This window comes from Oryzias latipes, chromosome 12, assembly GCF_002234675.1.
Source record: "Oryzias latipes chromosome 12, ASM223467v1".
NCBI classification, from domain to species: Eukaryota; Metazoa; Chordata; class Actinopteri; order Beloniformes; family Adrianichthyidae; genus Oryzias; species Oryzias latipes.
Window position 1 is genome coordinate 24,050,534 of NC_019870.2, and position 12,834 is coordinate 24,063,367.

Genomic DNA, 12,834 nt, shown 5'->3' on the forward strand with positions numbered 1-12,834 from the left:
TAGCAACTTCTTCCATCTTCTCTGATGATTTCATTGTGTTATTTTATATTCAAACTCACTGTAGAGTTTTTGAAGTCTCTGATTTGTTTCAATAACTGATTCCTTCTCGATTATCTCAATTTCTACCAAAAGTGTAGAACTCAAACCTTGAAACACCTACACCAGGGCGGACCAAGTCACCCTTCCTGTTTTCCATCCCTATCTGCACTCCTTGCTGCTGATTACCTGGATCCGGTGTTCAGTCAACCAGAAAGAGGAGACGCCTGAGTCCGCAGAAAGCAGAGAAAACAGGAAGATGATCTACATTCTCTAAACACTATGCAGATTTAAACAGAGGGAACTGAACAGAGCAATAAAGTTTTCAAAATTGTAACATCATCTTTTTATGTTAGTTAGAGAAAATTAAAGATTTCAGGTGTTGGACACATTTGAATTCCTTTTAATCGATAAAAAGGATAAATTCAACATTGTGGTCCTGATGGTGTGAGGTACTTCCCAGCTGTAAACCATTCCTGATAACTTTATTGTTATAGAATCTCAGACCTTGAATATGTCAAAGGATTAATGAAAGTAATAACCTCTATAAAATAAAAAACATCAAAGTACAAAAAAACAATCTAGACAGTTTTGAGAAAGACCATTATTAGATCCCATAGCAAAAAGTAGTACACTTGACGTCTATTTGACCAAGTATACTTGTACAAGTATACCAAGGACCATATGTAATGTAGTAAATACTTGTCAAAAAGTACACTTTAGGTGTATTTTATTAAGTATATTTGAGTGTAAATATAGCAAGTACACCAAACACCATGTATGTGTCATGTGGGAAGTAAACTAACTGAATACATCTTCAGACTAAATTGGAACATTATAATTTACAATATAGAATATAGTAAGTAAACTTAAAGTACAAAGCTTGACTTTAGGATAGACCAAGTTTATTGTTGTACACTTACATAGACTACTTTTTTTACTGAAGGATCATAGTGATTGTGGTACAACAACGACTACAAACAGTATCCAGTAGTTAATAGCTGTAAACCCGCCTGTTAAAAGTGTGATATATGCAAATTTCAAGGTAACTGCCTGATTTTATTCAGGTTCAACATATCTGAAAGTAAAATTATGATCATGTTTTTGAAATTATCTTGGTAGTTGTTCATATGTTTTACTAGAGTCTGCTGTACTGCTCAACTGCTCCCATGAACTGAAGAAACCTTTCTGATCATATTATTGTCCTTCATTTCTTTCGACTCGACTATGGATGTTCCCATCACTACACGACCTGTCTTCTCTACATCACACAACAGCTCAGCTTTACAGAAACAGAGCACGAAAAAGCTGGAAACATGGAAAAATCATCTTCTCAAAACAGCTGTAAAATTCCAGAATGTTCTGAAAAAGGATCCCATCTTTCTGTCTATACGTCCTAAAAATGATTTGGTCTTATTTAAGTATGAAGGTGTTTTTAGCTTAGAGTCAAGATTTTACCTTTCTAGAAGCAAAATTAACAAAAAGTTCAAAGTATTACAACCATGCAGGAAATAGGATAGGCTCCAGCAACTTTGCCACCCCAAAAGGGGTTAGGAAGAACAAAAAGTAGATTGAGAGTTTTGACCAAATATCCAAATGATAAAAAAAAATTGGAAGACTAACGAGGTAATTGGGCATGAAAATGTGTTAACAGATGCAGTAATGTTTTTGACAGAACAAACTGAAAATTTTTTTTGCTCATGTAAAACCGCTTCTCTCAGCTTGTGATATTTGCCAGTTCCAACAGGATTCTGTTGTTCACTTTTGGTGTAAAAAATTATTATTTTATATTCTAATAATTTCCTCTTTATCTAAAAAAATATCATTATTTTCTTGTACGTGAGCTCAAATGTCCCAAAAAACGACGAGGATTCAGATTTGTGCTTTTCCATGTCATGAGTGTAAATCAAAATCCCTTTAAATGAACACAGAAAAAACACGTCGTCTTTCAGGTCGTTTTTAATGACAGTCTTTATCCGTTTCTCCAATGTAGGGGGACAAAATAAAGCAAATACATTATTATAATAATGCAGATCAGCTGATCAGAGTCTGAGGGAACTCTTCCTACCAGTCATCAGGCACTGAAATCAACAAAGAGCTTCTGTGAATTTAGTCAAACTTGACTTTAAATCTGTGTGTTCGGTCTCACCAGGGGAGAAAAATGTTTTCAAAACACATGAAACACGACAGGAAAGATCCCAAATACACTTTCAAACTCTGCGTGTACAAAGACAAACGGAAAGCTCCTTTATGAAGAGGATCGTTTTACTGTTTCAGACGGAAATTTTCTATCAATCTGTGTTCAAAGTTTGACAAAGTCAAGGAAACAAGGCAAAGCCAGGATTTATTTGGATCACATGACACAGTTTAAAAATGATTCGTTCTCCTACCTAGAAAATGCAGCAACGTCCGCGTCACAACTAACGAATCTGTCAACACTGACCACTTGGATTTTCCTGCAGCTGGTGTGCAGGGCGCTCTCCAGGGGTCACTCGGACGTGCTGGATGCGGCTGAGCTTCTCCACAGCAAACCTCACTAATGGTGGGCCGGCTCACAATGAAACCCACCACACCTCTGCATTGGCAGATGCCACAACTCCCAAAAAAGTTGTCTCGCATCATCAACTCTCCCCTTCTCCTTCCAGAAGAAGCTGCAGTGAAAGTCCCACTCCCACTGGAGAATCATGGAGCTCTTGTCTTGGTGTTGAACACATTTTTGGCAAACATTCTGGGGTGAGGATTGGCTAAATGTAGATTTTAATCTTCAGAACTGAGGTTTCAAAAGCTTTTTCTTGTAAAAAAAACAAAAAGAAAATGTCCTTCCATCTGAGTTGTATTGCCTCAATTTTTACCAAAACATCTGACTTTTGGAAAACCACACACTGCAGATTTCCTGGACACGCATGAAACTCTGATGTATCAGAAGAAAACACAAAGGTTGATTGGTTTGGGTGAATTATGGACTCACGAGCGACACAAACGAACAGAGGACACCGCCCGCCTGCACACCTGCCACCTTTCCACCACCCGTTTGGGGGCTCTTGTGCGGGTGATGTCTCGGAGGCGGTTGGCCACTGAATAAAAACGGCTTAATAAACAAATAAACAACAATCCAGAACGGACGACAACAACAGAAGAAAACAAAAAAAAAAAGGCATGAGGACATTTTTAGTCGTTTGGATTCGGTGGAAGTCTCTGCAGGTGGAGTGCCGGGGCACAGCAGTACAGGAGTTTGGTTCAATGCTTTAACCCACCCACTAAACCCCCCATTCCGAAGGTTGAAACTCTGGAGAATTTGACCTCAATACTGTTTGTGAAAGATATAAGAAAGAATCAAGAAAATCGGAAGGAGGAAGAAAGACGAAGGAAAAGGCAGATGCGTTTCTCCTGAGAACATGTCATATCTCAGGCTGGGGGGGGGGGGGGGGGGGTGCAGGCAGGACTGAGGGGGGAGAGGAGGGCATACTCAGAACAGCAAAACTTTTCTCCAACATCTCATGGTCACCTCCCAGGCACTTCTCTTCATTTTGGGGCTCAGAAGGAGCTGGTGGGGGGCGTGGTCAGCCTCTTTCCGATGTAGACGCTGAGAGGAGACAAGAAGATGTTAAAGCTAGAGAACTGCAGTCGATCAAAAAGGAGACAGACAGAATGACCCCCCCTCTCCTCCCGCCTTATTCAACTCCCAAAGAACTGTAGTTGGAGCTGGGGGGGCTTTGGAGTCCAGGACTGAGAAGTTCTGGTTCATGTGTTCCTCGCTCTGCTGAAAGGTACTGCGTCTCTGGTTGCACAGCTCCCCCTGCTGGCCTCTATCAACAACTGCTGAAGCATTAAAATAGAAATCTGGACCCAAGAGAGTTCCAAACCACACTTGTGCTGCAGACTAAACTCCGCCCGTCTGTCCTGCATCACTGTGACCCACAGTTGTCCCCACTCTCTGTCATTGTTCTGCAGGGATCAGGAGGAGACTCTGGGTAAGAGGAACTCAGGGTTGTGTTGCAGCAACAGTTTAAATTTTTCAGAGTATTTTTAGAAACATTTTAAGCCATTTGCATCATGTTCAGCAAACCATTCAGGGCCAGACCCTCCACGGGAGTTTGGATGGAAGTTCACATACTAGAGAGAATGTCAACTGATTAAAAAGGCAAATAAAATGTCAAAATACGAGGACAGTTTTCTGCCTGACATACTAGAAGGTTCTTAGAGGGATTCCTGAAAACCACAAAAGGGAAAATTTGTTACATTTTTAAATGCAAGCATTCATTAAGCTGCATTTTAAGGCAGAAATGGCCCAAAACTTCTCCTTTCCTTCTAGGTTTTTATTGATTCACAACTTTTTTTTGTTTTTTTGTGTGTGTGTGGGGGGGGGGGCAAAGCTTTCTGAAAGCATCGATCTGCAAGCTGATGTCTAAAGAAAACTTTTGTCCAAATATTCTTGATCAAATCCGTTTAGGTTTCATATTTTCATTGTTACCTAACCCTTTGTCCTGTCCCGCCCTCTCACATTCATTGGCTGCTGCATGTGTCCAGTTGGGTCGGTAAATATGTCGACGAAGCGACTGCATCTACCTTCAATGTTTGGGATTTCCGTTCCCACCCAGAGCAAACTCTCAGCTTTAGAGTTTGATCCGATTGTAAAAAACCAGAATAGAATGGACAGCGTGTGCTTTTGTCAAAACATCACCAGCGTTCTGGTTTTGTTCCTTATCTATGTTTACAGAGCAATTGTGGAGTCTGACAACTGCTGAGCACGGAAAATGAGGCAATCAGCAGCTGCTGCATAGACAAGGAAAGTACAGGAAAATAAAAATAAAAAAATATCAAAGATTTAGGAGGCATTTACACAAATAACTGGGCTGTTACTGTCGAGTTAAAATAAAAAAAAACATTTTGTGTAGATATTTCTCCTGATTTAGTTCTCATGCACAAATGTTGAAGGCTTTTGAGTCTCTGGGAGCAACCGAAAATAAATCAAGTCAAAAGCAAGATTTAAACCCAAATGGTTTCAAAAAAGGCAAAAAAAATGTGTTTTAAACACAGCCAGAAACCCTTTCCAAGAGGGGAGGAAACTCACCCGAGCCCCAGAGCGATTACGTGCGATAGCAGCAGCGAGGGGATGAAGACCTTGAGAAACTCCGCGGAGAAGATTCCTCCTTTCTTCATGACGCCAGTCTTCCTCATGCTGAGAGTTACGGAGCGCCGAGGGTGACGGAAGTGAAATTCCCTACAGAAAAAGAGAAGCACAGCTGAGTCTGCAGGTCAAATGAAAAACCCCAACAGCTCAAATCCTGTCAGACCATAAAAGACATCAGTTAAAAACCCAATCTGATAAAGATTGTGTGAAAAAATAGGTATCAAAGCAAGAACAGCCGCTGATTTATCTATAGACGTCTATGGGATTTTGGCTTCTTGGAGCAAGTGGGTACTTCCTGTTTGGTAAACTGGGGAGGGGTAAGTCAGTCCATCGCTTATATACAGTCAATGTCGATAACTGAACACAAAGCGCAACAACAAAGCATTATGGGTCACTTTTTTTATTCATTATTTCATGGTATTTTAGCCCCTCCTGATAGTTTTTTGTTTTTTTTTGTTTTATTTTAGTACTTTGGTTTTATTTTAGAAGACGTTTAACCAGGTTAAAAAATAAAATAAAAACAACTCCAGTTGAATGCCAAATGGGAAAATCTGTCCATCGGCTGTTCATTTCACCAAAAAGTCTCTTCTTTGCTGATGACTAACCCATTATCAGTTTCTTTCCAGTGCTGCTCTGTCAGGACAGATGGCTCCATCCTACTCATCCAAACATCTTCCCGACAACTAACCCCTTTCTTTTTTTTCCTGTTCAAACAAACTGAGAGTGTTCCGCTGACCTGGACAGAGAAGGCTCATGTTTACACACCACATACTCACTTGGGGGGAATGTTTTCCGGTCGACTGGACCAGTCGGCAACCCAATCTGCATCCTTCATAAGGATGTCCATGTCCCTCTCTTTGTCCGAGACTTCCTCTTCAGACTAAAGGGGAATAAAAACGGATAGAAAGTGTTCGATCGTAAAAACACCAAAATTGATGCATGTCGGAGTTATTTCTGACAAGGAAACAGTTTTTGTGTCTTGTAAGCGCCAGGTTTGACAAAAATAAGCAAAGAAAATTCCCCTTAAGAGGCAGCCGTCTCCATAGAAACTACAGGCGGGAAGCTGCTCATGCGGCTGCCATGGCAACAGGCGGATGGAGAAGCTGAGGGGACACGCGAGCGCTTACCTGACTGTCTCTTCTGGCGGCCATGTCCACGTCGAAGATGATCTGTCCCTCGTCCTGGGGGGAGTGTGGCCGTGGGGGGCTGGAAAGGAGCACAGACTTCTTTACACATCAGCCTTCTTTTTTTAAGGAGTCTGTTCACACCAAAGCCTAAAGTCCCACTCCAGTAATCTCCTGATCTATTGTAAAAGCATCTCCGGTGGTGTTTTAATTGCGGTTATGACGTTTTTAGCCTAAATCAAAAACCTGTCGTTTACTAGGACATAGTTTCTAGGACAAGAAAGCTAATCAAAAGCAAGTTTCAGAAAAAAAGAAAAAAAAATTGCCTCTGAGTTGTGGGCGGGACCGTTGGCATGGAGCAACCCCATCCCCACATGAAAACTCCCTGCTTACATGCTCTCCTGCTAACTTAGAGCCCCAACCTAACATTATGGGGGCAACAAAAATGGTGAGCAATCTCAGAGCTATCCTGCCATTTACAGTTGGGAGCCAGATGCCAGCTCGAATGTGGAAAATAAAGACGTACGCGGATCTAGACGCCCACAAGTGGATGCATCAGAGTGGAGCTTGTGACCCGTCCGTTGTACTTTTACGTCACATCTAGAATCTTTTTCATACAACAGTTTTTGTCTGCTCTTGATTTCCAACTATTTTAAATAAAGAAATACTCAATCATGCAACTTTAAGTTTAATTGCCAAAAGAGCCATCTTCATTTAGTCTTTAAACCACGAGATCAATATCCTGATCGGAAGCTTGGGATGGACTTCCGCTCCTGGTTATAAAAATGTATTTTAAAAAAGTGCAAAAACTGCTTCCTTTTTTCTGCTAAAGCCCGTCCTGTGATAGTGAAACTAAAACTGCTGCACTGAAACAGTAGTAGGTGTAGAAAAAAACAACAAAATCAGGTTTCTGATGAGAAAATGATCTACGGTCTTTTGCTGACAGATATCTTAGGAAAAAGTAGTCCAAGTATACTACATGTATATAGCCTATACTAAAAGTGAGGCAGTATCCTTGAAGTTTACTTTTTACAAACTTTCTATGTATAGTAAACCTAAAATGTTCCAATTTATTCTGAAGAAGTATTCAGTTAGTTTACTTCCTACACTACAAATGTATGGTCTAGAGTGTTTTTTACTATGCTTGTACTTATACTCAAGTATGCTTCATAAAATAAACTTCAAGTGTATTAGCAAAGGGATTACCAAAAGGTCAATAAAAAGCCTCCAGCTGTAATTCTTTTCCATGTTTGTGTCCAGAGATCCCGGCGGTTTGGTGGCTGGGATGTTTGGAAACATCTTGAGGCTCACCGGCGGCTGACAGGACAGCAGCTTATGAGATGTACTTTATCACAAAGATATGATGTGGCGACCGGAGAACGGGTCAGGGTCTTTCTGTCAGTTGAACGGTGATGTAAGCAGTTACTTCAGGAGCTATCTGCTCGGATTCAGATGAAACTGTGACTCGTCCTGAAAAAACAGGAGAAGCGAGTCTTCCTGGGCTCCAAAACAAACAAACTAAATCCACTAAAACTATTAATGCGATTTTCTAAACCAACTTCTTAAATGTGTTAGTATACACGTTTTAAATATGTTGTTTTCTGATCTCACACTTCTGTTTAAACTGGTGTTTTCAACGTGTTTTTTCTGATGAAGGACATACAGTATGTATTAAGGAAATTAAGCTTAAAGTTGCATTTCTGAGTATTTCTTTATTCAAATTGTTGTGAATCAGGAGCAGATGAAAAAATGCCATTGGCAAAAGAGATCATTTGTGAAATAAATATGTCACTCAGCAGCGGGAGGGCTAAATGTAGGGGTAGGGGAGGAATTTTAATTCGGCCTAAATGAATCGAGAGTTCTTCTGTACAAAGGCATGATGGGAAGTTGTTTCTCCACCTGTCACAGGAAGAGTTACTGCGACTCGACTCATGCTGGGCGTCCAACAGAATCTTCTCCATGTCTCCGTTGTGAATTGAGGAAGAGGACGGGACGTGTTCGAGCCCCCCCACTATGGCCTCTTCTTCCTCCACCTGAGGGAGTGGCAGTAGGCCGGGGGCCAGACCCCCCGTCAAGGATGCCTGAGCCTGATGAGCTCGGTTCATCTCCAACTCCACCCAGGACCCTGTGGACAAACAAGCACACAAAACAAAGTTCTTTTCAGGCCAGTTTGAATGGATTAAACTTGTACAATCAAGCCCGAAAATATCTGTCATCCATAGTAAGACGATGCACAAAAGACATCGTCGTGGAAACAAATGGTTCCACTTTTATTTTGAACACAATGTTAAAAGAATATTTGAGGTTTACAAACACATCATGGATTTATAATATTAAAGTTCGTTTATATAAGAAAGTTAATGAATAGAGAGAAATTAAGAAGACTTGTTTCATAAAAGATACCAACTATTTCCAATACACGACCCACTAAGTTCTCGAATGTGTAACAACTGTGATATTTCAGAGAGGTCAACAGAAATCCCTGTAGAAACCACGTCAGATGTTGGATCCATGGACATTACTATTGTGTGTTTCAATGCAGTAAAACAAAAAGGATATGCAGATGGTATGTTCACACCGCTACTCAAGTTTCTACTACCATTTTCCGGCTCTAAGTACAAGTCCATTGAACGCGCGTTGAAAGTTAAGCCAGTTCAAACTTTGACTACTCAGGAACTCGTGACGTATGGATGTCGTCCCTTTTAATTTATTGAAGTGCCAAATGTCTGAAAATTTATCACGAGAATGAAAAACTTCTGTTTTTTACCTAACTGGAATAATACGACACCAAGTCTTTCATATATCGGAATAGAGCCGTGAAAGAAAAACTCTGGAGCAAGATTTACGAAAATTGTACCCCTTCAACATTTCACACCAAGCCTCTTCCAACTCTAGGTGACATGCGCTAGGAAATAGTCACAAAAGAAGACGAGGAAGAAGCCCCTCGCTACACGTCCAGTGTGAACACAATGGGCTAAAAGTGCGTTCCTTAATGTGCGTCAAATGACCAGAGTGAACATAGCAAGAGATGTTTTAGGATTATGGTCACCTAAAATCCAACTCCAATCATTTTGATGTATTTTAAAACAGTTTTCAGCCAAAAAAAAAACAGTTGTTCTTTTAGGACATAGTTTTTGCAGAGTAACAGCAGTTATTTTCAAATTTGTGTCAGAACTGTGGACAACATTTCCCATCACCCATCTGTTTACATGCCCCTACCGCTGGCTTACAGCCTGTTACAACTTGAACCTAACATTACCAGTGAAACAAAAAAGGTGAGCAACGTTGGAGCTACCCGGCCAAACGGTTTAGATCCAGATTTCGGCTCAGACGAGGAAAACAGAGACGTACGTGGATCTATTCGCCTGCGACTGGATGCATCAGAATGGAGCAGAGCAGGGAGCTTGTGGCTTGCCCAGCGTGTTTTCTACATCACAAATACAATATTTTCACAACATCATGAAAAAAAATGCCACAAGAATGTGTTAAAAACACCAAGTGTGGCAATCATCAGTATACTAATTATAGTTATAGCAGTACTATAGTAGTATAGCAGTGACATGCAGTCCGGGGAGGCAGGTGAGGCCTTAAAAAAACCCACACAAATTAAATAAGATAAATATACGTTTTTATTTAAAAATAAAAATCTAATATTTTTTAAGAAAAAAAGTGTGTTTTTTTATTTCTCGCCAGCTGTCTGATTACATTGGTGCCAGCTTGTGGCCCATGTAGCCTTTTTATCCGCTAAAAATGCGCATTAGAAATACATTAGGTGAGGCCTGTAGTACACATGCCTCAAGACAGAGGGCGCCGGTGATCCCAGAGAATGAGACACCACTACTAGAAGATAATAGAATTAGTGGTAGAAAGTCAAGTGCAGCCATCCAGTTATCCATTTTGGGTGCTTTTTCTTAATGGTACAGTTTGTAAACAGAATAAAAATGTTGAAATGAAATTTTAAACAACACAGACTACCTGTTGCAAATCAAATGGTGAATAAGCTACTCTGTACAGTTCATTTGTTTGTGAATCTGACAGATGATGTCAGTGCCTCACCAGCATGAACATAGTAGTACTAGAAGATAAAAAAATATGCATAATTACAATAACATACAAGGTTAAAGCTCACTTTAATCACAAAGATCGAGGAAAATCTCCAAAATCAGAACAAGACGGAGTTTTTTAGAGCAACAGGTGGATAAAATCATCTGTGCGCAAAAAACAAATATTATTTTAATCAGGTTGTTCTCATTAGATGATTTGAAACAGCTGCTCTGATGAGCCAAATCTTCTTTAATGACATTTCAAAAAGTCTCCATGTCAGTCCCCTGGCAGGCGTCACGCAGACTCCAGGGACCTCACATCACGACCTGTCAGCTCATCCTAAACTGTGAGGAGACATAAATGAAAGTGTTTGTCAAAGAACCTGCAGAGTAAAGTTCTATTTATTGCTGTGTGATGTAATACACGCTCCACTGCGAGCGTGACCAGACGCTAGACCTCGTCTGAGAAATGTAACGCGGTCCCAGCTGGTACGTGAGCTCGAGCATCGCAACGCAAAAAGGTACACAGTGTCAAGAGCTAGCTTACATGAAGGGTGGGGGAAATTATGTTACTATCCCGATCATCCACAATCAAAACACTTGCCTCACCAAAATACACATACACCCCCCGATCCATGTCAGGCTAAGCAAACAGCACGTACACATCAACAGGCCGGTTAAAAGCTAACCCGAAAAGCGAATCCCACCCTCCACTAAACAGGCATGGACTCAGCATCCTGTGGATTACACAGCAGACTGCAGGCCAAGCCGCCTGTTTGCAGGCCTTTGTCTCCTCTGGCCGGACTAAAACCACGTTGCCATAGCGCCGGAGCTTCTGGCGGCACAGAGATGATCAGCTGTTGCGTGAGTTTAGGAAAAAGTGTTGCCACAAGAATGCTGATCAGACTGAGCCAGGGGTTAAAGTGGAGCTCCAGGACATATAAAGTGATATGTTCCAGAAATAAACTCTTTCTATGCAGATCTGTATGTTTTTAGCCCTGAACAAGGATTTGATAAAACTGCCTCACATAGAAAAACACTGAAATCTGTTTACAGTGAATAGTAATTAATGTAATCAGCCAATGAGTGGGTTAAAGTCGTAAAACAAATCCTCCAATAAAAGGCAATGTTTATAAATCGTCTCCCAGCAACAAATGAATTCAAAGTCTGTTAGACGAAATACATATCTATTGTATTAAATATGCAGAAAGAGAAGGCCTAACGTTCAGTTGGATGGCAGCAAACCTGTTGTTTTTGTTTTCAAACTGTCAGTAACTCAATACATGGATTATTCAGAGTCATGACTACATTTAAAGAGCTCCTCTTTGTTTTAACTGATGTGCTGTCATGGTTGAATGCTGGAACTTTACTCGTGTCCGTGTCCTTGTGGCTCTGCCATAAATAGACTGTAGTTGAACCCCCCACCTCTGCTCCCACCACGCCTGCATGCCATGAGCATGGCAGCTCTGTGCCCAGCAGCGTCATAAACGCCTCTTTGTTTACTTTTTCAATAGGGAGCGCAAATTAACTGCGTTTGAGTCAATTGGAGTTATTTTTCCCTGTATTTTTCTTTTTAGGAAAATGAAAAAAAAAAAAATCGATAAATAGTACAGTAAAATTACATAACGTAAGAAATAAATCAACCATGAAATCCTGTTAAATTTGGCAACTAGGTTGTTCTTATTACAAACAAAAAGTTTAAAAGCCTATGACCCACAATTTAAAAGTTAATCCGTAGCTATCGGGGGCAAAATAGTTCTTAATTTCGTCTAAATTAATGTTAAAAATAAATAGTTGATGCTTTGGTGAGGCATAGTTATGGTCATAGTTTTTAAAATGTCGTTTAACCTATTTTATCACTTCTTCAATCGGTCATTGTTGACAGCTCTTTCATCCCGCCTCCCTTCCTGGTAAACACTCACTGATTGGACCACGTGCCCGTCATTCAGAAAAGTCTCAATCTTATTGGTCCAAACGTTGTCAATAAACAGATAACGCTCTAATAACTCCCGCCTTATTTGCTGACGTGAGCTTTAAGAAAAACGACGAGGGATTTAGACTTGTATTATAGATAAACCATAGTTTTTAAATGTTTGTCAACATCAACTAAGACACAATTTAAGCGCGTAAACACCAAACTGCAGTAGTTGGCTAGGCTTGAGTTTACCGTTTAGCCCCGAGTCCCCGCCGTTGTTGTCTGTGGAGGCAGTGTTAGCAGCGTCAGACATGGTGGTTTGTGTTGAGCAGGGTGGGTTGCATTCAGGACTCGGATCAGTGCAAAGCGCTCGTGCCCTGTTCGGCATACATCCGGACGTGGACACTACAAGAGTCCGCTGCTCTAGTCCGGGTCTCGGCAGAAGGAGGGAGCAGCCGATCTGAAGTCCCGCTGCCGTTTGTTTTCCCACCAGCAGCAGCAGCAGCAGCAGCAGCGAGGGCACGCCTGCTCACGGCTAGGTGATGACGTAACATCGTTCGTTAAATACTCAATCGGAGGGGGGGG

General features: G+C 41.0%; 1 protein-coding gene across 1 annotated transcript; it reads right to left on the reverse strand.

Moving 5' to 3' along the window:
• Nucleotides 1–1,977: 1,977 nt before the first annotated feature.
• On the reverse strand, nucleotides 1,978–12,793 carry LOC101167221 (BCL2/adenovirus E1B 19 kDa protein-interacting protein 3-like). The gene is made up of 6 exons (XM_004075020.4): nucleotides 12,502–12,793; nucleotides 8,191–8,416; nucleotides 6,295–6,373; nucleotides 5,944–6,047; nucleotides 5,108–5,257; nucleotides 1,978–3,619 (listed from the first exon to the last, which is right to left on the reverse strand). Exons 1-6 carry the CDS (start codon nucleotides 12,635–12,637, stop codon nucleotides 3,571–3,573), a joined length of 744 nt encoding a protein of 247 aa, XP_004075068.1. The 5' UTR covers nucleotides 12,638–12,793; the 3' UTR covers nucleotides 1,978–3,570.
• Nucleotides 12,794–12,834: the final 41 nt, after the last annotated feature.